We start from the raw sequence: 26463 nt of genomic DNA on the forward strand, positions 1-26463 counted from the left end.
AGCAGGGTGGGAGGTGAACCTGAGGTCAAAAATACTCTCCTGGCATCACTCTCTGCTTCATGGACCATCAGGAGATGTTCCATTGCTGTTGGGGGCTTAAAGAGGGGACAGAGGTCTCTTGTCTTGTTGCCTTTGGCAGCATGTTCTAATCTCTGTAGTGTGCATGAGTGTGTACAGGCAGCATCTCCCATCATCTGGTGGAGCTGGTAGATGAAATGTGATACACATTTATGGTTTTTATTGTTCTTTCTTTGCCAAGTCCCAGCTGCTTGACAGGTGTTGGTGTAGCCCTGATAGTATCACTGCTCCTGTGGAGATCTTCCCCCACATTTGGGCTTGTGTAGGACCCGAATTGTGGTGGGTAAAATGGGACTTGCCCTTGCAAGTCTGAACAGCTGGTGTGCCTGTGTCAGGGAAATACTGGGAGGAACAGAACCCCCCTGCCCCCTCAGCCTTATTACCTGTTTCTTCAAGCAGTAACTTTAAGTTGAGGATTTCTCTGGTCCTGGCTGAGCTGAGTAATTAAAAGCCTTTTTTGTAGTGTACTGAAAGGCCAAATCTTTGACATGGCTGTCAGCTGCAAAATAAGGGGAGAATTAACCACCTGGAGACCAGTCCTCGTGGGATTTATCTCCTCATTGCAACGAGCTAACAAGCTTCCCACTTCTGATGACTCAGCAACAGACAAGATTCAAGTCTGCCCTAAAATCCCAGATGAATTCCCATCTATAAAACGCTCTTTGCCAAGAGTTCACAGCCTGCTCTGGTGTTTTTCCAGGGCTCTGTGCACCTCTCATGGCCATGGCTCTGGTTAGATGTGCAGGTTCTCAGTATTTTTGACTCACAGTGTATGTGAAAGTCTCTCATTAGAGAAAAGCCCAGAAACCCAGAGCAGGTCGTTGTTGCACTCGAGTATTTCAGGCTCTGTCCCATCTGCTCTGTCACTCCTCCTGTGCACTAAAAACCTCATTAAATAAGTGGTTTGTTGCTCTGGGCTGCCAGGGACCCTGTGTGCTCCCAGCAGGGACAGTTCTCGTGGTGCTGAGCGGCTCTCAGAGCGAGGTGTCTGGGACACCCAGCCAGGGAAGGGGCCTGTGCTGCAGGGAGAGGGGGGGGACAGGGATGCTGCTAAAGGAGGTGCTCCCAGGTCATGGTCCTGTGCCACAAACCCATTTCTGTGTGGGCTTGGGCACCCCCATCCCCACACATGTGAGCTCCTCCACATTCCTGAGGCATCTCCTGCTGGGACAGGAGGGACCCAGTGATAACTCAGACAAGCCCTGGGCACACCAGACCTGGAGAAGAAAGGCAGTGGAAGACACCAAGAAAACAGACTCACAACCCTCTCCAGAGGGCTGCAGAGGAGGCAGATGTTGCTCTGCCCTGCAGATGTACCAGGCCCACGTGCTGGCATTGCAGCAGAACCCCTGGTGGAGGATCTTCACCTGCTGCAGCCTTTGGGCTTCAGCTTTCTCAGCACCACGTGTGTCTGGTGGTCCTGGGAGGGGAACAAGGGCACAACCACGTGAACCTGCTGTGGGGGAAGCAGTGCAGAGATCCTTGCTGTGGGTACTTCTGGGGCACAGTATTAATGCAGGATATTGATACTGTCACCAGCCAAGTATGAAATCTGTTTGCAATCTCAAAAGGATGCAATTAAGATTAACAGATTTATTTTTTTTTTTTTGATTCAACATCCAAACATGCCAAGGTTAAAATTGAAATAGCTTTTAGACCACCACAGTTGCTTTTCCCTTTCTGTAGTTGTCTGAACAAATATCATTATAAAATCAGGTTTACTTCCTCCTATTATAAAGTGTTTCTCATGCCATTTAGCACAGTATAAATGCTTGTGCTCCCCCACAGGCCCAGCAAATTGTTTACTTTATAAAATCCCTTATTTTTGCTTTCTCATCTTCATTTGCATTCATATTAGATTTTTTAAAGAAAAATCAAAGGAACCTTTCACATGCATCTCTGACTTGGGAGTGGGTGGACCCCAAACCACTGTGGTGACACTGTGGGGTTACAGGGAATACTGTGTTAGGGAACTCTACTGAAGAGAGCAGCCAGGGAGAACCTGGCTTGTATCAGACTGGTAATCATGAAAGTCAGGTATTTGTGCCAGAAATAACCTTTTATGTAGCAGGATTTGTGCCCAAGTGGCAATGTCAGAGAAATCAAGCAACTGCAGAGGAATTGAGATGTTGGCTTGGTAATGAGAGGGAAGGAAATGGTGATTGCAGAGATGTTGTTACCATTCCACTGTCTAATTAATAAATCAGTTCTAATTAATAAATCAGTTCATTTCCCCACCCTGTTCAGGACAGACAGAACAGAGTCCAGACACCTTCCCTGGGCTCAGCCCAGCTCGGCTCCTGCCGCATCCATGGCCTGTCCCGTGTTCCACACCACACCCCACGTGCTTCCCAAGCAAGCAGTGAAGTTCCCCTTTGTCCCTGCATTGTCTGCTGCCCTCGGAAGGAGGCACAGCCAGGGATTTGGGGTTTGGGGTCGTGGCCACTGCACTGCTCTGTCCCTTCTCCGGGAAGTGGGCTCTGTGTCCGGCTGGGCTCTGTCCAGCTGGCTGGGCACACACCAGCCCTGCTCTGCTGCAGGAATGCCATGAGGCTCAAGTTGATTTAGCAAAGTCATTCCTCTGGGTCTGAGATCTGCACGGCGAGGGAGGGGAGGGGAACTTTTCATCCAGAGCTTGGCATCAGAGCCCTGTGATCAGACTGCAGAGCAGCAGCAGGACTCCCTTCTTGATTTCCCACCCCAACACCTCGGGGTAAACGTGGGTTTTTCTGAAGCTTTTGCCACCCCCCAGCTGGCAGAACAAAGGAAGGAATCCCACACATGGCTCCAGGCTGCAGCTCTGGCACCGACCGTGCAGCAGCCCCTGCGATCTGCTCCTCACACTGGAGACAAGACACCAAAAACAACGCTCCTTTTGGGTCTTGCCAAATCACCCTTGGCCAGCTTGGGCTGCTGTCGTCGTGAGGAGTCTGGAAAGCCCAGAGCTGGCAGTGCAGAGCAGAGCATTTGGCAAACGGTGTGTCATTCTTGGAGCCCACGTCTGTAATTATGTCCCGTGTCCTCTGGAGAAGGAGGTGCCAAAGTTCCAGCCTTAGCAGGTGGCTTGTAACTCAGTGGAACAAAACAACAGAGAGCTGGGAGTGTTTACAGCAAAAACGCCTGTGTGGGCCCTGGTAGAGCTCTAGAGTTGCAGCCATGGGTGAGGGGATTATGTGGAACCTACATAAGAAAGCCCAGCTGGCCTGATGGGAAGAATTATCCCTTGGATGGGAGGAAACACGGCTTTTCCTAAACTGTGCACTTACAGGATGTGCTGGGTCAAAAATGAAAAATACAGCAGGTTTGATATTAACATGATTGGTTGGTGTAAAAGCTCAGCATAATGTGTTGGAAGGAAAAGTACTGGACAAGCTGCATTGGGAGTTTTACTTGTTGGAGACTTTACATTTTCAAAGCTGGTTTTAGCCTAGAATGCCGTGTCATCCATAAGGGAAAGCAAGCAGGAGCACATGCCTGGCTTTTCATCCTCTGCTGCTGATTTATCATGTCAATTTGTCAAGTGATTTATTGTCTGGTCCTCTTGGAGAATAATTATATCCATTCCCAATAATGAAAAGTGGTTTAGAATGTCTAGATTTCTTAGAATAGCCTCAATTCCAGCTATTGCAGCCTGACAGAGAGGCTGACTTGGTGCCAAATTCTGGTTCATAATGAAGAGTAAGGGAAATGTTGGGAATTAAGGTGTCTGGATCCAAAAGGGAATTAATGACCAGCTGATGTCCCTGTCTCCTGGGTGCAGAGCACACTCTGCTACTTTCCTCTGGGTGCTTTCTTTTCACATCCAAGTCCTGTTGCAGGTTTTTAATAAATCTCCCAGACTGATGGCCGCTGTTACTTGGCTTCAGTCTAAGGACACTGTAACCATCATTTCTCACACGAGACTTGTTTGCAACACTCTTGCTTTTCTTCTCTTTGAGGGGACAGGAACTCCTCCTTAGCTTTGTCCCAGTGCTGTCACCTGCAGCATCAGGCTGCTCCTCCTTTCCATCTATCTCTCCAGCCAGGAGGAGCTGTAAGAGGGGTGTCAACCCAGGGACCACCAATGCTCCAGGGTCTCCCTGCTCAAACACACTCAGTGACCTGATTGTCCCCGTGAGCATCGTCCTTCTGTGACCTTCTGTTGTGCTTGGCCTGTGCTGAGGCCTCTCCCCACACACATTCACCTCCCAGGTGGCTGCAGGGCTGTGAATCGGTGATTTCTCCTGCATGTGACATTTCCTCACTTGACTGTCAAGATTTAAGCCTTGAATGTCAGAGCTTGCTTGTGTGGGTTGTGTCTGACCCCACCTTTCCCATCCCCAGTAATGTGGCAATTTGGAAGTTGCTGCACAAGCCCTGACTATTTCTGGAGCTGATCTGCGTGTGTGCACAGCAGCAGGATTTTATGTTGCAAATTCCCTGCAGTCTTTTGGTATAAACTGGCGTTTCTGCCTTCACAAAAGGTCATGGATAAAAACAGAGCTGGACATTTAAATACCCAGTGCCTTGAGACCCACCCCAGCTGCTGCTCCCACCCTGTGGGATTTATGGAGAGCGAAGCTGTTGGCTGGACAGTAAATATTAAAATGTGATGGGTTTAGCTACAGATGGGCATTAAATTTTGCTGTGTTTTAGCAAAAGCGTTTCATAACGAAGTAAATAATGCCATTGTGTGTCACTGCTCCTTTGTGTAGGTGCAAATTTTTGTTCACTTCCATGTAGTTATGGTTTTTGGCTGTTGGAAGGGGCAGGTTCCCTCAGCTCATAAATTTGGTGGTGTGTGGTTCTTTGGTGTGAGTGACCCCGTGTGTCTGAGCCCTGGGCAGAGCCACATCTTGCACACACACACACACACTTCAGGCTTGGGAGGCTGGAGGAGGGAATGAGCCCCACACCCCAGACATGGGCACAAAACCCCCAAATGGTCAAGTTCCGTTTCTGCAAATCAGATGGGATCTCTGGGTTTTTATTTTGTGGGAAACATTGCCCCCTTCCCACTCAGTGCACAGAAATGCAAATTAATACCTCCTCTTGCCCAAAGGTAGGTCAGGTGTGGGGGTGAGCAGGACTTGATAGGAGTGGCAGGAGATTGATCACTCTCTCAATGCCAGCGTGGCCCTGCCGGCACCCCCAAGGCTGGGCACCCACAGATGCAGCCACTGCTGCAGCCCAGGAGAGCATGAGAGGGCTGTGGGGACAATAATGGATCAACCAGAAGAGCGACAGGGAGGGCAGAACCCCTGCCAAGCTGCTCCCAGCACGAGCTGCCCTGGCTCCAGCGTGGAGGGCTGGAGTGGGCAGGGGACACTGAGCTCTTGCCGAACACACTGCTCCCTTCCAAACCTCAGGCACGCCGTGGGTGGGCGGGTGTTTGGGGCACCGTGTTCCCTCCACTGTCCCCGTGTCTCTTTTCCATCTGAGTGACTCATTCTCGTGCCCCTCTCCCCTAGATCTCAGACCTGATTCGACAAAGCACAAAGGAGTCCCCGGTGTGGGAGTTCCTCAGCCTGGGTTACGCCCTCATGCTCTGCCCCTTCGTCGTCGTCCTGGGAGGGATGTTCTTCCTGGCCACGGCCCTGTTCTTCCTCAGTGACCGAGCCAAAGCTGAACAACAGTGAGTAACCTGGCCATTGCCCACGGGGAGCTCCCACAGCCTGTTCTCTCTCCTGAACGTTATGCTTGGACTCTTTCCCTGGCCTCTGTCCCCCTGGGTAAAGGATGTGGGGTTGTGTGAGGTCCTGGGCTCAGCATGAGGCTGCACGAGGCACAGGGGCTTGGGTGGTGCTGGCTGGGCATCCTTTCCACGCTTCTGCTCTGGTGGACCTCAGTGGTTGGCCGTGTGGCCTGGAGGGGAGCACAGCCCTGGGGGGCACAGGCAGGCCCCTTTCACCCTTGCCTGAGCATGGCACAGCCCAGGCCACCCGTGGTGAGGGGCTGCTGTGCTGGAACCGTTGTGCTGCGAGGTGAGGAGCAGGAGATGCCCCCCAGAGCTTGGTGCTCCACGTGGCACCCGCGTCTCCGTGCCCCGTGCCCTGCTCACCAACCTCCAGCAGGCAGGAACGTGAGGCCAGAAGGAAGCAAAGCTGTGTGTGGGGTCCTGCGTGCTCGAGGGGCGCTGTGATCAAGAGGCTTTCCCAGTCCCTCCCTGCAGCCTGTAAAAACAAGCTACTGTTTTTCAGTAAAGAAACCGATTCGGATCAACTCACGGTTGGCAACTACAGTAATTCGGAAGACGCTTCCACATGACATACAAACTCCTGGGGTTAGTCTCTTTCTCATAATTGTCAAAAAATAAGAGTTACTGTGTGCAATGGCATGCTGAGTATGGTGGGTAGGTGATTAGTCTGCTGCTGACTGTAAGTTGCCTTTGCCTTTCCCCCCCTGGAGAATGGGAGCCTTGGTGTACCTTAAGGAGAGGGGCCCTGGAATATCACTCTTTGTGGGCACAGTACAACTGGGAGCAAAATAAGGTGTTTGGAGGTTGACATAAGTGTGTGAACAGTTTGGGTGATGCCTTCTGGCTCACACTTTCCTATCAGATGGATGCAAGGGATTTGGAAGCAGTGCCACAGATGGTGCTGTGGCCCTGTAAGAGCAGTTCCACCTTCCTTTTACTATCACACATAAACACCAGAGGAAGGAGAAGTTTTCTGCATCCTGGTGCCTTTAAATATGTACATTCCCCTATAATGAGATGCTTAAACATTGTGGAAGAACAAGACCTCATCTGGTAAGGAGGTGAAGTCCTGCAGAGCTGAACCTCAGCGTGGCTGTGGGGACGTGACGCGTGTGTGCCTGATTTGTTATCTGCAGAGAAAGGGCTTTAAATGGCAGGAAGGGAAGTTGGAGATTAGATGTTAGGAAGGACTTCCTAAGAGAAAAAAGAGGTAAATGTTACAGCAAAATCTTTGGAGAAGACATGAGGCAGGAAGATGGGAAGACTCTCCATCTGCCTCCCTGTTTCTGTGTTTGTGCACATGCGAGTCCAGGCATTGACCACCTGGGCACATGGCAGGATGGACATGAGTTTCTGGGTGCTTACCTGCTCTTAGGAAAGCTTCAGTGTTTGTCTTCACTGTGTTCAGAGAGGAGAGTGCTCGTTCCACCTTTAACTGTGGTGGAGCTGTGTGTCCCTCTGCACCACGTGCGTGGCCAGCAGGGCACGAGCAGCACCTCAGGTGGTGAAGGAGGGGCTCAGGATTTCAGGTGCTGATGAGTTCCACATCACTCCCATCTTTATATCAGCATATCAAGCCCACATGGGCCTCTCTGTTGGCCAAGGCACCGTGGTATCCAGCTGGTCTCACTCCAGTGGAGTTCTCAAGGAAGGGGGCTTTGTGTTGCTCAGGAGGCACTGCAGGTCACAGGCTGGTCACTCACAGGGTGCCAGTGCTGGTGTGTCTTACACAATTGTTAGACCAAAACCCCAGCTTTGCAGTGGTGTTACTGTTGGGAGGGAGATCACAGCCCACAGCTCTGCTTGCTCCTGCACAGAAGGGTTTGTTTCTCTGTTGCTGTCTACCCTGAGTAGCTTTGGTTGTGCTCTGTTCATGTCCAAAGCCCACCAACCTCCCAAACAGCCCCTGCTCCACTCTCTGAAGAAACATGTGCAGGTGTCAGACCTGGTTTTGTTGCTCTCTTTCAGCATCTTTCCCTTTCCTTACTGGTCTGACTCATATTTGTTTATGAATTTTGTATTATTCAGCCACAGATCTTACGTGTTACAAACCGAGAACAACTGTCATAAACAACAGTTAACGAGATAATTTCCCTCCAGTGACTCCTCGTGCGCTGTTTCTGGGATGTGCCCACTCCCATGTTAAAAATACCCTGGCATCCTGCAGAGAGGTTCCTGGAAAGAGCAGCTTCATTCAGGTTAAGAGAAGTCAGGCTGGACACTCTGGGGGGTACTCAGCTGCAGCGGGGTCGGTGCTGAACTGGGTCCTGGCTGCCACTGCTGACAGGTTCTCTCAGTGTTCTCAGTGTTTATGGGGCAGGGTTTATTTGTTGGTAGCTCCATGCTTGCCTGGGAGAGGAAAGACAACAGAGCATTTTGCTCTCAGCAGCTTAAAGCTCCGTGCTGGACCCCAAATCCACCGTCCAGCTCCCACCTCCGTGCCAGGCCATCTGCCCTTGGCACCGCACACCTTCCTGCCAGCCCTCCCCCCTCTCCTGCCTATTACTTGCTGGGTACAGAGGAATTTCTATTTCAAGATGCCTTGTTTTTCCCTCTCCAGCCAGTCCTGCTGCTCAGACCCCGGGTCTTGGAAAGGGGCTTTGCCAAAAGAAATCAATTAACCTGCGGGAATCGCGGGCGCCGGAGATTAAACCCATCCATCACCCCCGGGGTCGGGGCACACGGGGCAGTGTCACCCACCTCCCGAATGAACTGATGCGGGGGCAGAGAACTGGAACACTGCTCTCTGCAGCCTGTGGAAACCGAGCTTTCCCTGCTTTCATTTTCACACCTCTGTGAAAACTGGTTCGGGGTTTTTCTTGCCGGGATTTCTGTGTGTGTTTGTTCCTTTGTGTAACGGTCTCCGGGCATTTGCTTAGAGATAATTGCTCCTTCCGGGCAGGGCAGATACCAGGAGAGCAACCTCTCTTTCCTGTAAAGCTTCCTCCAGCTTCCACCACGCTTCCTTTCAAAAACAGAATTTCCAGCCTTTCACACTACTTTTGTCGTTGCCACAATTCCTGGCATATTTTGTAGGTGACTTTTTTTGGCACAGGAATTCCAGTCAACAAGGCTGCCCCTCTCACAAAAACACTCATGAAAAAAATTGCTTCCTACAGCAATTCCTTATTTATTTATTTTTTTTTAAACACAATTCTTTTATAACTATTGTCATGCTGCTTCAGAAGTCTGACAGCTTAAAGAGGCTTTTAGTAAATGTAGGACTGGCAGAGAACAGGACAGAGTACATCACTGTGCTTTAATCCAATCATTTCGGGGGCAATTTTTGTAACATGAATTTAATCCCACCCTTCCAAAGTGATAAGAGAGAGAAAACTCTTAAGAACGGGTTCTGTAAGAGCTCTTAGGCACTAGTAATGATAAATACTTCAATTCTTTTTCAGACCACTCCAATACAATTCCTGCTGTGACTTCACTTGACTTGTTTTTCTTTTCCCACTCTGTACCTCTGCAGAGGAGGCTTAAAAAGCAGTTGTATTTTATTTCCAAGCATGACTCCACTCTGTGCTGGATTTTTTCACCTGCTTAAGGAAAATTGGTGAGACCCAAGGTAGATTCTAGGAAGATGATTCGTACAGTGTCGCCACAGCAGAGCCCTCAGAAATGGATCAGGAATTGGATAACTGCACTTTTATCCCTGGCTTCCATCACAGGTACCTGTGCAGCCCTGGCACAGAGCAGCTTCCAAGGCTGGGAGTGCTCATGGGGCTTCTTCCAGTGGCAGTGAAAGCTCAGCACTGCTGAGAACGGTGCCTGTGGTTTGGGTGTGTGTCCCCTTCCCCCTCCCAGTGCAGATAACGGGGAGATAACAGAGCTTCCCCCTGGAGAGCTCAGGAGCGGAGCCTCCATGGCCCTTCCTGGCAGCTTCACCAGCAGCAGGGAACAGTGTGTGCTCCTCCTGTTACAAAGAGCAATTTTCAAAAAGTGCAGCATAATGTACTCCTCAGAGGTTTTTTATTTTATTTTTTTAATTGTTAATATTTTTTTAACTTAATCCCTGGTTTTATACCCAGAGATCTTCCATGTATTTTCCCAGAGGTATGAAAAGATGCTCTGGGTGGATATCCAGGTTTGCTAATTGCTCAGTCCCTCTCTGCAATCCTGGAGGTCCTCTCTGAGGATACAGCAATGCAGATCAGGCAGCAGGATGCAACTGCAGTGTGAGTCCCTGCCAGAGCAGGGATAAACAACTGCACCGATGCAGCTGCTCAGGACAAAGGAATTTAAAGTCTTAAACCATCGACCACTCAGCACCTGAGAGCCCCTGCAAGCCTGAATCCTTCACCCATTTGTTTACATGGCAAGAACCAGGTTATTTAAGCAGCTCCAGCAGGTTTTTTCCTTTCTCCTAAAATGAAAATTAAACATTTCATAAGAAAACAGTTTTACTCTTAAAGCCTTGGATCGGGTGTGGAAGCTCTTGCTGGGTTGCAGTGCCGATGGATGGTTCATTTTAAAAGTGGAGGCTACAAACACTAGGAAGAAAATATTCTTTACAAAGGAGAGAGAGCCACAGGCCACAAAAAGAACCATCCCTAGTCCAGACACCTCTTCTGCTGCCTTAAACACAGCACATCTGCAAATTGCATTACAGGAAAAATGAGAATAATCCATTTTCAGGCTCCTTTCTTCTGCCTCACATCAGGCTTATTTTTAGCCTTTTGCAGAACTAGATAAAAAGTGATGTCCCAGCTCTCCTGTTGCAGCAATTTGAAAGTGTCTGACCTTATTTTTGCTTGCAGATCCTATTATGTGGGGCAGGGGAAGGACTGGCAGAGTTGTCAGCCCTCCTTTTTCTCTTTGTTGTTGCCAGCAAAGCCCAGAGTGCCCTCCATGCCCGGTGTCACAGGTATTAAGGGGGCAGCTGGACTGACACAGAGGGTGCTCCCCTCCGCTGGTTTGCAGTGCCAAAAATAATATTTCTTCTCTGAAACAGTTGAAAATGTATCACAGAGGGCTTTTAAGAGGCTGGACTCTTCTCCTGGGGAGATGTCTCAGTGCTGCACTGAAGCAGGGTTTGGATCTGAGGGTTTTAGAGGCAGCAAGTGGATTTTTAACAACTCCCCTAAAGGGGTGTTTGAGCAGTTCACTGGCTGTTGATACTCAGCTGCTTTGTTTATTTTTTACTCCACAAAAGAACAATAATTAAACATTTCCTACAGTGCTAGAAACCCACAGTGCTTTTTTAGCCCAGATAAGACGACCTTGGCCTTTAAAGCCATGTGAATTTGCAGCAGAAAGCCTGGATTAGGATGCAGAGCATCTGTGATGATGGGAGGAGAGAGGCAAAGAGTGTGGTTTTGAGCATCCAGGAGTGGCATGATAAACACCCAGACTGCAAGTGGAACAAAATTAGACCATTAGATGGTTTTTGTGGAATCAGAGTGTTGGGAGCATGAAGGGAAGAAGAGGTGGTGGAAATGTAAGTAGTTTTATTTTTGGTGGAAAAAGCTGCTTGTAGAGCTGTGGGTTGTTCTCTCCTGTTTACTGGTCAAGGTTGTAACTCCATAAAGAGAGTTAAAAGTACAGCTTGGGACTGGCTGAACTTTAATGCTGGTTTTGCTGGTGCCATGCACATGGAAAATACAGTCTCATACAGAACAAACTGTGATTTGTTCTGTCACTTCAGTCACCCCGTGGGTTTCCTGCAGGCTGGGAACGTGTCAGAGGCCAGCTTGGTTGTTCACAGCCAGCTCAGCTCCTTGTGGTCCTTACATGGAATGCTCCTGGTGTTTGAAATATGCTGTTGGAGTTAATTGTTGGCAGCAGGAGCTTTGCTGAAGCCCAGGCAGAAGGGCAGAAGCAGCTGGTGCTGGCACAGCTCTGGGCTGTGGAAAAGGCTTCAGGCAGAGCTCTGGGTCCTCCAAACCCATCGATTCCCCACCAGACTGACCTTCCAAGGTTAATCCCCTGTGCCAGGGAGAAAGGAAAACAATATTCCTGGACTGCCCCTGGCTGCTTCAGTGCTGCCCCACAGCACGAATGGAGTTTCTCCGTGTGCCTGAAGTTACAGGAAGGCAAAGCTCCCTTCTCCAAGAGCTCATTTCTCCAAAAAACTGCTTGGGAGTCCTGCTGCTGCCTTGGCTGCTGACTGTGTGCTGTGAGCTGTGCCTGGATGCTCATCAGCTGCAGGACAGGACTGAAGGCCCTGGGGTACAGGGGGCACTGGAATCATGTGCTGCCAGTGGGTTCAGCAGGTCCATTGGCACTGCAGAGGAGGGCTCTTGGCATGCAGGGACTTTGCCATGCAGGAGATTTTAAGCTCTCACTGAGACAGATTCTTTGCTAAGGCTGCCCTGGCCCAGGGACAAAACCTGATCAGATCCTAGGCAGGTGACTGGAGCACTGAGCAGGGGGTGGCAGCTCTCCAAGCCAGAAACAATCTCTGACACGAGGAAATGGAAGAAATAATGAAAAATTCAGCCCTGCTCTGTGTTTCCTGAAGCCTGTCACAATCACAGAGCATTTTACAGGGGTGTTGGCTTTTAGCAGCAGCAATGAGCCCTTCTTGAGGAGCAATCTGCAAGGCAGATTTTTGGCAGGCCCTGACTGTGGGGCTGTTAGAGCACTTCACTTGTGCTTGGGTCGGGGTTTGACCCCACCAAGCCCCTCCCAGCCCCTCACTGAAGTGGATCAGGGAGATAATCAGAAGGGTAAGAGCTGGAAAACTCTGGGCTGAGGTGCAGACAGTTTAATAGGGAAAGCAAAAGCTGGGCACACAAGCAAAGCCAAACAGAACAAGGAGTGAAGTCACTGCTTGCCATGGGCAGGCAGGTGCTCATCCACCTCCAGGAGAGCAGGGCCCCTTCCCACAGACCTGGGAAGACAAACTCCATCACTCAGAATGTCCCACCCCCTTCCTCCTCCTGCTCCCCACCAAGGAAGATGCCCCATGGGCTGGGATATCCCTTTGTTCAGCTGGGGCCACCTGTCCTGGCTGTGGCACTGGGAGGGGCAGGAGAGGCCTTGGCTCGGCAAGAGCAGGAACATCTCTGTGTTATCAGCACAAATCCAAAGCACAGCCCCAGAGCAGCCACTGCGAGGGGAAAGAACTCGACCCCAGGCAAACCCAGCACAGCCTGAACAGCCTCGTAGAGAAACAGGGACTAAACTGTTGGAGTGTTACTTCCAGTGCTCCAACAAGGAGTGTTTAAGTGCTCTGGCTTGGTCATTCCCAACAGTGCTGCCAGACCATTATCACATGGCAGGCAGGGCTTGGGAATCATGGGGATGGTTCCTTGAGGCCCCAGGGGCAGGTTGGAGCAGCCTGGGCTAGTGAAAGGTGGCCCTGCCCGTGGCAGGGTGTACAAGGTGAGCTTTAATCTCCCTTCCCACCCAAAGCATTCCATGGGGCTGTGATTCCCCACACCTGGTAGCTCAGAGCTCTACCACGAGGCAGTTATTGTGGAGGGTGAGAATTATGTTTCTAATCAAGTGGCAAAAGGAGGTTCCACAGGATATTCTGTTTCAAGGTTTAATTAGATCCTACCTGCTTTTTAATGTCAGGTTTTCTCCCCTTTCACTTTCAATCGTGCCAAGGAAAAAGCGAGACCTTCCACTTCCTCCTTCCTCCATTATTTCAGTGGACATAAGAGCATGATGTTATCCACATCTTGCATGGCACTAGAAATCCCCCCACCTTAATTCTGAGCCCATCAGGTTTTGAGCCACACATCTTCCCAGAGTTCATTTCCACCCCGGTCCTTGGGACCCTGGTTTGTGCTGTTGGCTGCTCATTTTCACATCTGTTCTGCTGCAGCTGCCTGGGAAAATAGCAGGACAGGTTATTGATTTTTCCTTTATGCCAGTTTTCTGCTCTGTCAAGATCTGCCAAAGAGGAAAAAAGAGGAGCTGCCCCACGTTCCTTCCTCTGGAGGCAAATCAGCACCTCGATTAAAGGAGCAGATGGAAAACACTCCCATTGTCTGCCCAGCTTTAAGGGGCTGAGCCCAACAGAGGGAGAGCTGTATTTGCTGTCCATGCTGATCACAGTGCCTTTGCTAAAGCCACTGATGTGCAGGAGGGAGAGGGGATTTGAGCCAATTCATTTCCTCCTGCAGCTGCTGGAGCAGCTGCCACCCCCAGCCCGGGGCTCCCCCGGGCCCTGCTCCGGGGGAAGGGCAGCTCTGCCCTCTGCCAGGAGCGCTGGGCTCAACCAGCTCCCCCCTGGGCCTGGGCATGGGGGGCTGGAGGGGCACAAAGCCCCAGGGCCCTCTCTGGGTGGCAGTGGGTGGGCACAGGCAGCAGCAGCAGCAGCAGCCACGGTGGGCAGGGGTTTCCTGCTCCAGACTCCTCCCGGGCTGGGTTCTCTGCTGGGTTTTGTGAAGTGCTCTCTTGGCATCCTGAACAGGCTCCCCAGGGCAGTGGGCACAGCCCCAAGGCTGCCAGAGCTGCAGGAGGGTTTGGATGATCCTCTGGGGCACAGGGGGTGACTCTCTGGGATGGGCCTGTGCAGGGCCAGGGGTTGGACTCGATGATCCTTGTGGGTCCTTTCCAGCTCAGCACATCCTGTGACTCTTTCCCTCCAGCACCCTGACCTCAGCTCCAGTGACAGCCCTCTCGTGGAGGCTGGATAACCTGTCAGGACGCATCAGGAAGCTCAGGGCATGGACTGTTTTTAGCTGTGCTGCCCTGTCCCTGTGCCACTCAGGGGGACCTCTCCAGGCTGGTGTAGCACTGCTGCTCCCCTTTCCTGCACCAACCCTTTCAGTCCCTGTTTGCAGCTGCTCCAAGCCCAGGGTTCTGCAGGAATTCGGGAATCGTGTCCCAGAGTTCTGACCTCACGACCAAACCAGCCTGGGGTCGGTCAGAGCAGGAGCTGTTCCCTGGGAGCAGTCCTTGATTTGGCTGTTCCCGAGGGGGTGGCAGGGTTGATGTTCTGCAGCCGTGTTTTGGGGATGAGCTGGAGGCACAAATGCACCAAGAGCTTGTTCAGCATCCCGGGAGAATCCTGCTGCGGAGCAGGGAAGCAAAGCCACCTCCTCCCAGCTGCAGGACAGCAGTGGCTCCCACGGGTCCAGTCTGCTCTGCTTGATCCAAAACCCTGCAGTGAAGGGTGGAAAAGGTGACCTGGAGTCTGCAGCCCGCTGGGTTTGCTCCGTGTCTGGTGCCAGGGTGGTGCAGGGCTGGGAGCAGCTGTGGCACTCAGTGTGGCAGAGCCCAGCCGAGAGAGCCCCGCGGGTCCCTGCGGGGAGGGACAGAAGAGCCACGGACTCGGTTCCAGGGGCACAAATCTCTGCATGAGCTGCATGTTGGCACCGGACAGGACTGGATGAAACTCGGAGCATTTAGTGGAGTTTGACTGATTCAAAGGCCTCAAGGGACATGTGGAAAAATCCCAGTGGAGTGGGGTTCTAAATCCCTCCTTAGTGAGGCAAAGCAGGAGGGTGCGTGGAGAGCAGGAGAGAGGTGTGATGATGTCTGAGGGGTGGCTGGTTGTGTTCTTGGTCCTGATTACCTGTTTATTGCTGGCAGGTCACTGCAGTGAGCTCTATCCCCCTGAAGCTGACTGTGTTAATGAGGGTGTTGACAGCCGTGGAAAATAGGAGTGGGATGAGCTGTTAAGGTTGGGTCCTTTCCCTCCTTTGTGCACTAAAACGGGGGTGTGTTCTGGCAATCGGCTTCAGCCAGGGGTTATTCAGGGCAGTTGATCTCTGTGGATAAAACAAACACCTCCTGACACTTCCCCCTCTCCCAGTCGGGGCTGGAGTTCAGAGCTGGGTCTGGTGCAGGGAGGACTCTGCCCGAGCCTAAATTCACTTTGTGCTCCTCTGCCTCAGTGGTCTCTGCTGCTTCCAGCTGGAACTGCCCTGTCCTCTGGTGTCAGGAGAGCACACCGACAGCATCACTCCTGCCCTGGGATCTTCACTTCCCTGGTGGAGTTCGAGTGCATGTGAAGATCAAGAACCCCCACCTGGAGCTGTCCCAGCTCTCCTGCTCTGTGATGTTTTGTGGGTGGCCTGCAGGAGTTACAGTGACAACGCCAGCAGTGCCCTCCTGTGCAAGTACCTCCCTGGGTTCATTTACCAGTGGATAAATTTCAGGTTTCAGTGTGTTCACAAGGCCTTTTGGAGAGCTTTAACACGCCCAGAAACATCTGAGGAAGTTCAGACAGGGAGGAATCTGCTGGAGGCTGGACCATCTGTGTCCCTTCCTAAAGTGCTGCTTCTAACAGGCACTTCGATGTTTGCACAGTGCATCAGCAACACAGAATTCTCTGCAGTGAAATGAAGAGGGATCCTTAATCACAGGCAGGAATTGCTGAGTCCAGTGGCCCAGCTGCCCCTGTAGCCCCAATAGTCCTGTCTGCTGAACGAGCTCCTGCTCAAAAAGTCAAAAACTCCTGCTCAGTCACTCAAAAAAGGAGTTCTTTTCAGGCCCACCGAAGCATTTTACTGTTGGCTGTAAAAGTTAAGTGATGTTAAGTACAGCAGGCTGTAAAAATCAGGACATTATTTCCTAATATGCTTCCCAGTTACAAAATCCAGAGCCTGGAAATCCAGGAAACCCGGGAAAGCTGCAGGATGCTGAAATGCAGGTGGTGTTTAACTTGGGTGTGAAACGGGACTTTCACCGGGCTGGCAGCGTTCCCAAAGGCTCTCTGGAAGCACAGCCCTTCTCCTGGGGCCCTGGGCATGGTGGTGCTGCACACACTGGGCTGTGTCCTCCTTCCTGAGCTGTTCCTGGCTGGGCTTGGAGCTCGTGGACAGAGGTGTCACATCCCTGGAGCTCAGACTCCAGCCCCACTGCTGCTCCCCACAGCTCCACCCTGGACTGCTGGGGCAGGTGGGGCTGCAGGTGAGAGGCAGATCTGGGGCCAGGTGGAGCAGAACATTCTCGCCCTGGATGTGGCAGCAAAAGCTCTTCCAAGTCCCTGGGGGCTGCCCAGCAGCGCTGGAACCTCCATCAGCTGTGGCTGCAAGGGACAGAGCATTCAGAGAATAATCCTGCCCAGATCCTGAAACAGAGCTCAGCTGACCTGTAAAAAATCCTGGCCACTCATCTGTTATCTTAAATCCGCTGTCTTTTCCTCCTGCAGGTCTCTGACCGGCCGAGGTGCTGTGGAATTAGATCCGTTTTACATAGCATAAATATTTAACAGCTCTGGAGCATGTAGTTTAATATTAAACAGACAGGCTTATAAATACTTCAGAATTATAGGTGCTGTCACACTACATGGAAATGGTTTGATAGGATCTAGGAGAAATATTTAGGTTTGACAGGAGAGGAAGGGATGGGGGTTAGAGGGAATCAGCCACATTTTTAACTGCGGGAGGAGCCCATAAAAACAAAACAAAACAAAACACCACCAAGAAAAGTTGTACAGCTTCTGTTCTTGAAAGGCAATTTGGGGGAGTTTCCTTCCCCTCAGGAAACAACAGACTGGTTCCCACCCTACTCTCTTCAAGGAATGAAAACATTCACAATCTTAAGAAAACACTGCAGAGAAAACAGAGCAGTTCTGGAGCCAGTGCTGGGTGAGATCTCCCTGGTCGGAAGCGGGGCCATTCAGTGGGGGATTATCTTCATTAGAAAGGCAAGTGGGACTTAATCAGGGATTTAGATGCTCTTGAGCCTTGTTAGTTTAAGCCCATGTACTACATTTTGCCACCTAAGAGAGTTTAAAGTTTATTATTAGTGGGTTTGCTTTAAGGAAATAAACAAATCCCCACCTGCCCCGCTGGGAGGGCTGTGCCTGAGCCGGGAGCAGCGTCTGCAGTGGGCACAGCACTGACCAAAATCTGGGGACTGTCAGCTCTCCCTTCTGCCCACCAGCCTCCTGTGTGAGCCCTGAAAGTCATTTCTCTCCCCAGCAGGTTCTCCAGGCATGTGGGGGTCTAATTTCCCGTGAAATCTTCCAAATGCATTTCAGGATTAGCCCCTCCAGGCCTCCGTTCCCATCTGTGAGACAGAGATAAAGCAGAACTCGAGGGAAACGTGTTAAAATAAAAGGGAGGTACATTTTATCCCATAGGAGGCTGAACTACAAGGAAGAAAAGCAGGGAAGTTGTATTTATGGTTCCCCCATCAGCAGTGCAGGTGGGTTCTCTGTGCCAAAGTCATGGCAAAACAAAACTTTTTCTGTGTATATCCTGTGGAATGACATGCCAAGGGACATGACTTGCAAACATTATGGCACATTCAAACCTCTGGAGTTTGAGCATTCTGTGACAGTTCCATGACATTCCATAGCTTGATTCCTCCCTCTGACATTGCCTCTAGCATTCCCAGGTAATGTGTTTTGTCTCTGGTGAATTCTGCTACCACAGCACAGTTACAATGTTCAGTGCAGTGGGGTTACCAGGAATGGTGATTGTACAAAGGATCTTGAGTCAGCTCTTCCATCAGAAATATTTCAGTTTATGGCCTGCAAAGGCAGAGAAGGCACAGAGACTTCTGTGCACTGTGGAGACAAATCTCTGTGGGGTTGGTGTGGAGTTGGGAGCTGTGGCTGAGCTGGGCCAATCCCCAGTGCAGAGATTTCTTGGAAGGTGTGCTCTGAGCACTGGTTAATATGTCTGAATCCAGCATTAGACCTTTTCAGCCAAAAAAAAAGAGTGTCCAGGGTCAGTACAAAGTGTGGTGAAGAGCCACAGGTGAGTTTTAGTGAATCAACCTTTCCTGAGTTCCCACCTGGCAGGGCCTCAGGCAGTGATGGTTTCTGTGATATCCCCTGTCCACCTGCCCAGGTGTTCCCCTGACTGGGAGAGAAGCTGCTTTTGCACGTGACAGCACAGGTCTAACACACTGCTGGCTCAGTTTGGTCCTTATTTTGACGTGGCACAGCCAAATGTCAGGAGAAGGCTCTCCCTTTGTGCCTCAGGTTTATGCTCCTTTAGCCCAGGGACAGCCAGAGAGCCTTTGGGTGAAGCCCCTGGACAGCCAAAGGCGAGGCAGGTCCATGAGCAGGGTGGGGTCTCCAGTGTTGTTGTAAGAATCCAGGTGCTCCCACTGAGGTCAGTGAGCACCCAGACAGGGGGAAGGTCCCAAAGGGCTCCTGTCCCCGAGTTACCCACTCTGGGAGGGACGAGCGGCGCGGGGAGGGGACGTGGTTGCTGCAGAGGAAGGCTGGACTTTCCAGGGTCTGTACTGCAAGTAGGAGGAGCAGGTCCAAGAGCTGGACTTTGCAGGACGATTGCTGCTGTGCCTGGGTCCCACAGGGCAGGCAGGAGCTGTCCCCTCACAGCAGGAGCTGCGGGTGACACCGCGGTCCCCGCCGGGTGCCGTCCGTCACCCAGGAGCTGGTGTCCAGAACAGCAGCAGGTCTTCAGGAGCTAAAAACTGAGAGGCAGCTCCTTTTCTCCTAATGTAATTTAATTTTTATCAGTGGTGACTGTTTACATTGGTGCTGTCAGGCTGAAGGACACCACCAGCCGCTGTACAAACACTCTTGTTCTGGCTCGGGGAAACAGTCACTACGCCTGGCTGCCTTTGGGACCTTCCCAAATCCTTGTCAATTAGTGTCAGCAATGCTTCTTGGCATGTTCCAGCAACTGCCAGAACTGCTGTCAGACAGCCCTGTGTGACAGGGTTTGAGCTTTATCCCGTTGTGCAGGACAGTTGTTCGTGTCCCGTTTCTTCAGGCACTGTTAAGGAACCGACACCTGGATCCACCAGGTCACTGGGCACTCCTTTCTTTGCTGACTGCAGCTCTCACACCCCTTTGTTTTCCCTTCACCAGGGTGAACCAGCTCGTGATGCCACCAGCCTCTGTCAAAGTCTGAGACGGTGAGTGACCCAAACCAGCAACAGGTTTCAAGCTGCCCCTGCACCCCCAAACCCCTGCCCACCCCTTCCTTTCCTCATTCCTGGAGAGGAGTTTCCTTACCTAGCCCTGCTCTGCACCTTTGCCACATTCAGCCCAAACCAGAGGAAATCAGGAACAGGGAAACCTGGTGTTCACCAAGCTCCTGCTGCCCTGCTCTGGCTCCAGCACCAGCTGCCCTCAAACCACCACCCTTAACTTTGCCCAAACTTTGTTTTCTGGCAGCACCTGCCTCTTTCCTCTTGTTGCTGGACTGTCCCCACTGTCACCCTCAATCCAGGGTGACAATTCTGAGCTAGAGGGACCATCCCCTTCCCCCCTGTGTCCACATTCTCCTTATCACTCCCCCACAGCCACAGCGAGTGATAAAACACTTCCCAGCATTTCACTGGAGCCTAAATTAATTACAGCAGCTTTTTGAAGAGGAGATTTCTTTCCCCATAAACTAAATGCACTGAGAGACTAATCAGAAAATCAGAACTCAACAAGACACTTAAGAATGGCCTTTTGAGGGAAAAGATTTCATGCAATCTCTAGCACAGCAGATGTGTTACTTCCACAGAGGAGAGTGGATTGTGGGATGGGGCTGCCAGGAGCTTGCAGGCTCAGGGCTGGATGCTCACACATTATTATTTATCAGTAGCTTTTAGATAAAAGTTTGGGGGTTGTTTTTTTGTTTGTTTGTTTTCTTTTGTTTAAAAAACCAAACCCCTCAACAAATCTGGGAGGAAATACAAGATAGTGTTGCTGAGACTTGCCCTATAAAACAGTGACCACCTGGGTCCTGGGCACAGCAAGGTTTTTCACTGCACTTGCTTCTTTTTTGCTCCAGTTCTGTAGAGGTTGAGATAAACCAGGCCATTGTCACAGGGAATTGTTCTGTGACTGAGCAGTCACTGATTTTTAAGGTCAGGGGCAATTTCTTGCATAACATGGAGCCCAGACCCTCTGACAGGAAATCCTGCAGTGAGAGAACTGGTTGTCCCTGCCCTGTTATCTTGGAAAGCTGCTGGACAGGCCCCACGAGTGGCTCCTCAGCAGGGAGGGGGTGCTGATGTGGCTCCTCGAAGCCAGCCAGGGCCACCAGCAGTGCCTGCTCTGCCCTGGCAGCAGCCAGAGCTGGGATTGTGCTGCTGGGCCCTCCAAGGGACAGAGGCTTGGAAAATGACAATTTAAGCCCCCAGTCAGTCCCTTTTCCTTTAATAATCTGAGGGGGTTAAAAACAGTGTAGCAAAAATATCCCAGTAATCTGCTGAGCTGCTCCATCAACAGTTGTACTTACACACCTGGCAAACAGGGCATGGTTGATGCCCCAAAATACAGCAGGCAGGAGCTACACCTGCTGCTGCTCTCCTGGAGGAGGCGTGTCCAGATCACAGGGCATTTGTTTCCCATTCCAAACAGCTACGGCACATCCCAAAGTGCTGCCTCCACCCTGGGCAGGCTTTGCTGGCCCCCCCTGCAAAGAGACAAAGGGTCTCTGAGCTGGCCCTGCCCCAAAGCTGGGATGCCCCTTTACCAATCCATCCCTGGGAGCTCCCCATTAACCCCCCCCTTCCCTCCCCTTCCCATTCCCAGGTGCTGCTGAAGGAAAGGACTCGTGGACTCTGCTCCCACCACACCAACCTCAAGCTCGAAGCCCTTCCATGCTGGATCCCAGAGGATCCTCCAGCTCCACTCCAGCCCGAGGGGTTCTCCAGCACCACACCCACCCCAGCCCAGCCTGGGGGTCGGGCAGCAGGAGGGGAGCAGAACAACTGGAACAGGACCCGCTCCAGGGGAAGGGCTCTTGTTCCTCTGAGCACCAACAGCTGCTGCCCAAGTGAGTGACTGCAGGTCGTGTCCATGGTTGGAGTTGTAGCCAATGAAGTCCAGTGGTCTGCAGGGCTGGTGTCCTGGGGATGCTGCTGCTCTGCCAGCACTCCCACACCCACGGGCGGCACGAGCCCGCTCTGTGCATCACCTTTGCTTTGACACTGAAGGCTCAACTCAAGATTATTATTTTTTATTTAAGTATGTCATAAGATGCTTTATCTCTGCTGAAGATGTTAGATGAGATATATATATATATATTTAGATAAACAGTTTTTATTTAAATGTTTAAAACCTGGAGCTGCCTGTGCAACCACAGCAGACATGAGCGATGTCCACAGCTCTCCTTGTCTCAGCCCTGGTGTCAGGCCCTGCAAGGGCACCACAGGAGGAGTTCCAGTGGGTGACCTTCCCTGTCACCTGAGGCTGAGCAGTGGGCAGAGGAGAGAGTCTCACTGCACTGGCAATGCTGGTGGTTGTCACAGAAAGGCCCAGGACGTTGGGCAGAAATCCCTGCGGGCTCTGGAGTTTTCCAGACGCTCAATTCAGCCTTGCCTGGGAGGCTCACAGGCTTTCAAAATACCAAAATCCACCTGGCTGAACCGCTGTACCCTGGGCCTGGGAGTGCAATACTGCTGTGCCAGTGACCTCGTGCTTTGTTTACATGATGCCATATCACACGGACTGTCGATGCTAATTCTCCCTGTCAGTGTTCCAAAGCAGTGGCTGATACTCTGTTTCCCGGGAGCAGCCTTTGGGCTCCTGCACACCCAACCCTGCCCAGTCCAAGAGCTCTCCCTGGGGTGTCACCTGCACCTTCACAAAGGTGCATCTGAGGCCTTTCAGGCAAGGCCAGTGTCTGAACTGGGCAGCTCTCAGGTGCAGGGATGGTCCTGGGGCCGCTCCACTGGGTTTTGTTCCCTCGTTTCCTGCACTTGGAAGCCTCCACGAGCCAAACTGATGCCATGCCAGGTGGTGCTGCAGGAGTGTGGGAGAGCCAGGAGAGCACAGAGAGCACAGGCCCTGCCCAGCCAGGCTGCTTCCCACGGGGCTCCAGGAGCTCCCCACTCCCCCTCTCTGCTCACCCTGTCAGTTCAGATCCCCCTCCAGCTCAGCACCCCGAGCAGGGGAAGGCCCCTCCTGTGCTCGTGGCTCACCAGGGGCTGCCCTTGGGCTCCAAGCAGGACTAAACCAGCTCAGGAACTGCCAGGCCGGGACTGGGTGCAAGTTAAGGCTGGAAGGTGCTGTCCTGGCTGGGCCTCAAGGCTGCCCAGAGACACGGGAAGGTCCCGTTGGTAAATCTGGGTTTATCTCCCATTCCCTTCCAGGCCGTGCTGGGACCTCCAGCACAGCCTTGCAGTGGGGATGGCTGTGATTCCAGGTGCTCACCCCAGGCAGTCCCTGCCCAGGCAGGTTCCAGAGGTGACTCCTGTCACCCCACGAGCCTTTCCCCCTCCTCAGACCCCACAGGACTCCTCTGCAAGGGCTCTGTCACCTGAAACACCTGAACAACAGCTCTAAGATTCAGCTAAAGAACTGGAGCCAGAAGTGTTCCTCGAGTGCCTGGGCATCCTCTGGAGAGCAGGGAGTGGGTGCTTGGAATAACAAAGCAAGGCAAATCCCCAACAATGCTTCACTTCCCACCTCGTGCCACTGTTTACATTCCTAGGGGAAACGAGGCCCCTGCAGTGTGGGAGCCAAACTCTTGGCTTTAAAGGCACATGAATTTCTGATTCCCGTTAAGAAATTCCTTGTTAAGCTGTTTAAAAAGAAACAAAAAGCAACCCAACAATCAGTCATTTCATCTCCAAGACCAAAGCAGATTAACCACATTTCCGAAATTGCTTTTCCAATAGGCTCCCTCTGTCGTAGCATTTGCTTGTCAACAAAATGAAACATTCCTGCCAAGGTTCAGAGATCAGGAATTCTCCTTAAACTGAATTCTGGGGAGTCAGCCACGACCAGGGAACTGAAGTGGTTTGTAGTGCCCTTGTCTGTGACAGGCCCTGGTCCCAGAGCTCGGTGCTGGTTTCATCTTCTGAAGGAATTGCTGTGGGCTCTGTCGAACAAGAGGAAGGGAGCAAGCAAGGGAGTGAGAATTGAGTCCTACCTGCACCCAGGGATGCCTGAATCCCTGCTCCCACGTGTTCCAGGCTAGGAGAGGGAGGCCCAGGCTCCTCCCAGCTCCCCACGGGCTGTGGGACCTGCAGTGTCAGGTCCCAGGAAGGCTCCAGGCTGCCCTCAGAGAACCACGAGGGTTTTCTTCTCCTCCACTTCCTAAAGGGGATTTTTTAAAGCGTTAACTGCCCCCTCCCAGCTGATCCTGCCCTGGCACCGCTGCCCAGGCAGTGGTTTGTGCACAGGGAGGGGAACTGAGGCAGTGGGACCTGCCTAGGGAGGCAGGACAATGCCCCAAAAGGCAGCAAAACTGCCAACCCAAGTGGCTCCAGCTGCCATCGCTCCCAGGGCAGCTCTGGGTGGCCCCAGGAGCCTCTCCCCTTTCACACTGGCCAAGGGAGACCCTCAGGGTGAGACCAAACCCCCCAAATGACTGGCTGTGCTCTGGGAAGCAGAGTTCTCTCAGCATCCTCCGTCCCAACTGCTCGTTTTCTTCCCCATTTGCTTTCTTGTTTGGTAAACCAGCACTTAACAATCACTTTTACTATGTGATGTATGGGAGTATTAGTATAATTTTCTTGTTATACAAGGGAGGAGCATAAAATAGTTTTCTGATTTCTTTCAGAAGCAAATGACTATTTTATTTTTTAAGAGCAATTGATTGTGAATCTCAGAGTATAAAAAAAAAAAAAGATAAATAAGCCAAATATATACCTTTATGTAAATTAAGAAATAAAAGTATTTAAAATGTACCTGCTGGCTCCTTTTCCTGTGTCACCTCTTGGCTGTGCACTCCTGTGGTTGCTGGGCTGACCCCTGGGACAAGGCTGCTCCACACAGGAACACTTGGGATGGTGAAGGACTGATGTGCAGTGACACTCACAGGGGTGGCTGAGGCTCCCCTGACCAGCTGGGAGAGACCCTCCCACAGCACCCCCTTCAGTGTCCTATTCCTTCAGCACAGGGCAAGTGTCCAGGCCAGGACACCCTAAAGCAAAGGACCTGTCGCTGAAGCCACCCCCACTTTTGGCAGCACCGTCTCAGGGCTTTCAGCTTAATCACCCTATGTCAAGGACTTGATTAAGCATAATTTTATAAATTCTGATGGTCCAGCAGATGGGCTCTGAAAGCTCAGCAGCTTTAGCTGGGCTTGGGTCATGGACATACCCATGTGTGTGCACCCACACCCCTGCCCCCTTCACAAACCCGGGCTCTGTGGAGCTACCACAGCCACCCACGCTCTGACAAACAACAGCCTGGTGGGCTGGCCCAGGGTGACACCCTGAGCCCCTCCAGCACCTGCTGTGCAGCACCTCGTGAAGCCCAAGCTGGTGCTGTTGTGTCCTGGTGTCTCTGGAGCCTTTGGCGTGGTTCTAACAGGGGTGCTGACTGCAAGGCATCCTCTCCTGAGCAGCTCCAACACTGCATCCCTCTCCTGTGTCCCTGGGAAAACCTCTGTATGACACACAGGACAGTACTTAAAAAATCACAGAATTACAGAATGGGTTGGAGGGACCTTAAAGCTCATCCAGTCCCACCCCCTGCCACAGGCAGGGACACCTTTCCACTAGCCAAGGTTGCTCCAAGTCCCATCCAACCTGGCCTTGGACACTCCCAGGGCTGGGGCAGCCACAGCTTCTCTGGGCACCCTGTGCCAGGGCCTGCCCACCCTCTCAGGACTCCACATCCCTCCCTGGAGTTCACTGCCCAGGGCCTGTGGCTGTTTTCTTTTTTCCTGCATCCAGAAGAACCCTCGAGCTCTCCTCAGTGCCACAGAGCTCTGGACAGCTGAAAAGAAAAGGCTTCATTAAAATCAAAGCACGCTCTGTCCCCTGAAGTCCTGAAGGTCAAGCGACAGACAGGACATGAAATCAAGTAAAATGAAACCTCTGTGATTGTTAAAAGGCACAAATAAGTGCTGGTGCAACAGGATTTGACTTGGTGGATTAGTGACTGCTTTCTCTAAGCTGTGCATCAAAGCCAGCCCACAGCCAGGTAATTTAATTGGCAAGAGAGTTGTTAGTGAAGCAGGACTCTCACCGTGCCCTGCAGCTCTCCTGTCCCCTCTCCCCTTGCCTGTTCCAGGCACTGGAGACTGAGCACCCCACGGCGAGGCAGGGGTCAGTCACCTCTGCAGCTCAGCCACTGGCATCTGGCACTGCCCAGCTGCCAGCCCTCAGTCACAAACAACAGCTGGCACTGCTTTAACCTCGTGCTGTGCCCTTCCCAAAACGAGTGACGAGCTGATCCACGTGAACTCCTCACCGCAGGGACCCTGGCAGGTACCCCAGAGCAGCTCAGCCCGGCTCCACGGCCTCAGCTCGCTCCTGTGGGCAAGGACCTGCCCAGAGCAGTGGCCACAGCAGGAGTGTGGTGGCTCTGGGTGCCACACAAGTGCTCTCTGGAACAAAGTCCCTGGATGTCCTACTTGGAGGCACAGAGAAGGGAAGGGATCATCAGTGAGTGCTCAGGTCTGAGCCCCTGCTCCCCTCAGGATCACTGAACAGGACAGCCCTGCCCTGCAGCCTCCTCTGCATTTGCATAACCCAGGACAAGGCAGCGCTCTGGGGACAGCTGGAGGGGCTTAGCTCGGATTGAGGTTTTAACGAGGCAGTGAACCAGCTTTCAGCAGTAAATGGCAGAGGCAGGGCAGCATCCCCAGTGCCCACAGGCCCCTTTGGAGCACAGGGCCTTCTTCCTGGAGACAGGATTGGCAATAATTGTCAACACCTGCCTGGGAACCAAGACCTGCAGCTCTTCTGCAGGCTGCAACAGCAGCTCTTGCAGTCAAGATCCTGCAGCCACCTCCAGATGAATACGTGGTTTGGGAGAAAAGGTTCAGCAGGACGAGTCCAGTCCTAAACTGCTCTGCTGGAGCACCACGGAGATGCAGGGACCAGCCACCTCCCTGAGGGTCTGGCCTGCACTGCCAGGGGAAGCTGCACCCCCGGGGTCTGCACTGTCCCTGCCAGCTGCTGCCTCTCAGGGACTC

The 26463-nt window shown here is 52.1% G+C and overlaps 1 protein-coding gene across 3 annotated transcripts in view; it reads left to right on the forward strand.

The window, feature by feature from the left end:
- LOC126643540 (sphingosine-1-phosphate transporter SPNS2-like) overlaps positions 1–21264 on the forward strand; it is a 122759-nt gene extending 101495 nt beyond the window's left edge. The window contains exons 11-14 of one of the 3 annotated variants that reach the window (XR_007629763.1): positions 5529–5692; positions 6258–6340; positions 19458–19504; positions 21120–21214. Coding sequence is in view for 2 of the 3 variants with exons in the window: in XM_050321963.1 (XP_050177920.1) it covers positions 5529–5692; positions 19458–19500 (207 nt within the window). In the remaining variant the exon portion in view is untranslated. Of the gene's footprint in view, positions 1–5528; positions 5693–6257; positions 6341–19457; positions 19505–21119 lie in introns of all 3 variants that reach the window. The other 2 variants (XM_050321963.1, XM_050321964.1) reach the window with 2 other exon arrangements.
- The last annotated feature ends 5199 nt before the right edge of the window (positions 21265–26463 follow it).

This window comes from Myiozetetes cayanensis, unplaced genomic scaffold, assembly GCF_022539395.1.
Source record: "Myiozetetes cayanensis isolate MyiCay16 unplaced genomic scaffold, myiCay2020 scf27, whole genome shotgun sequence".
Classification (NCBI taxonomy): domain Eukaryota; kingdom Metazoa; phylum Chordata; class Aves; order Passeriformes; family Tyrannidae; genus Myiozetetes; species Myiozetetes cayanensis.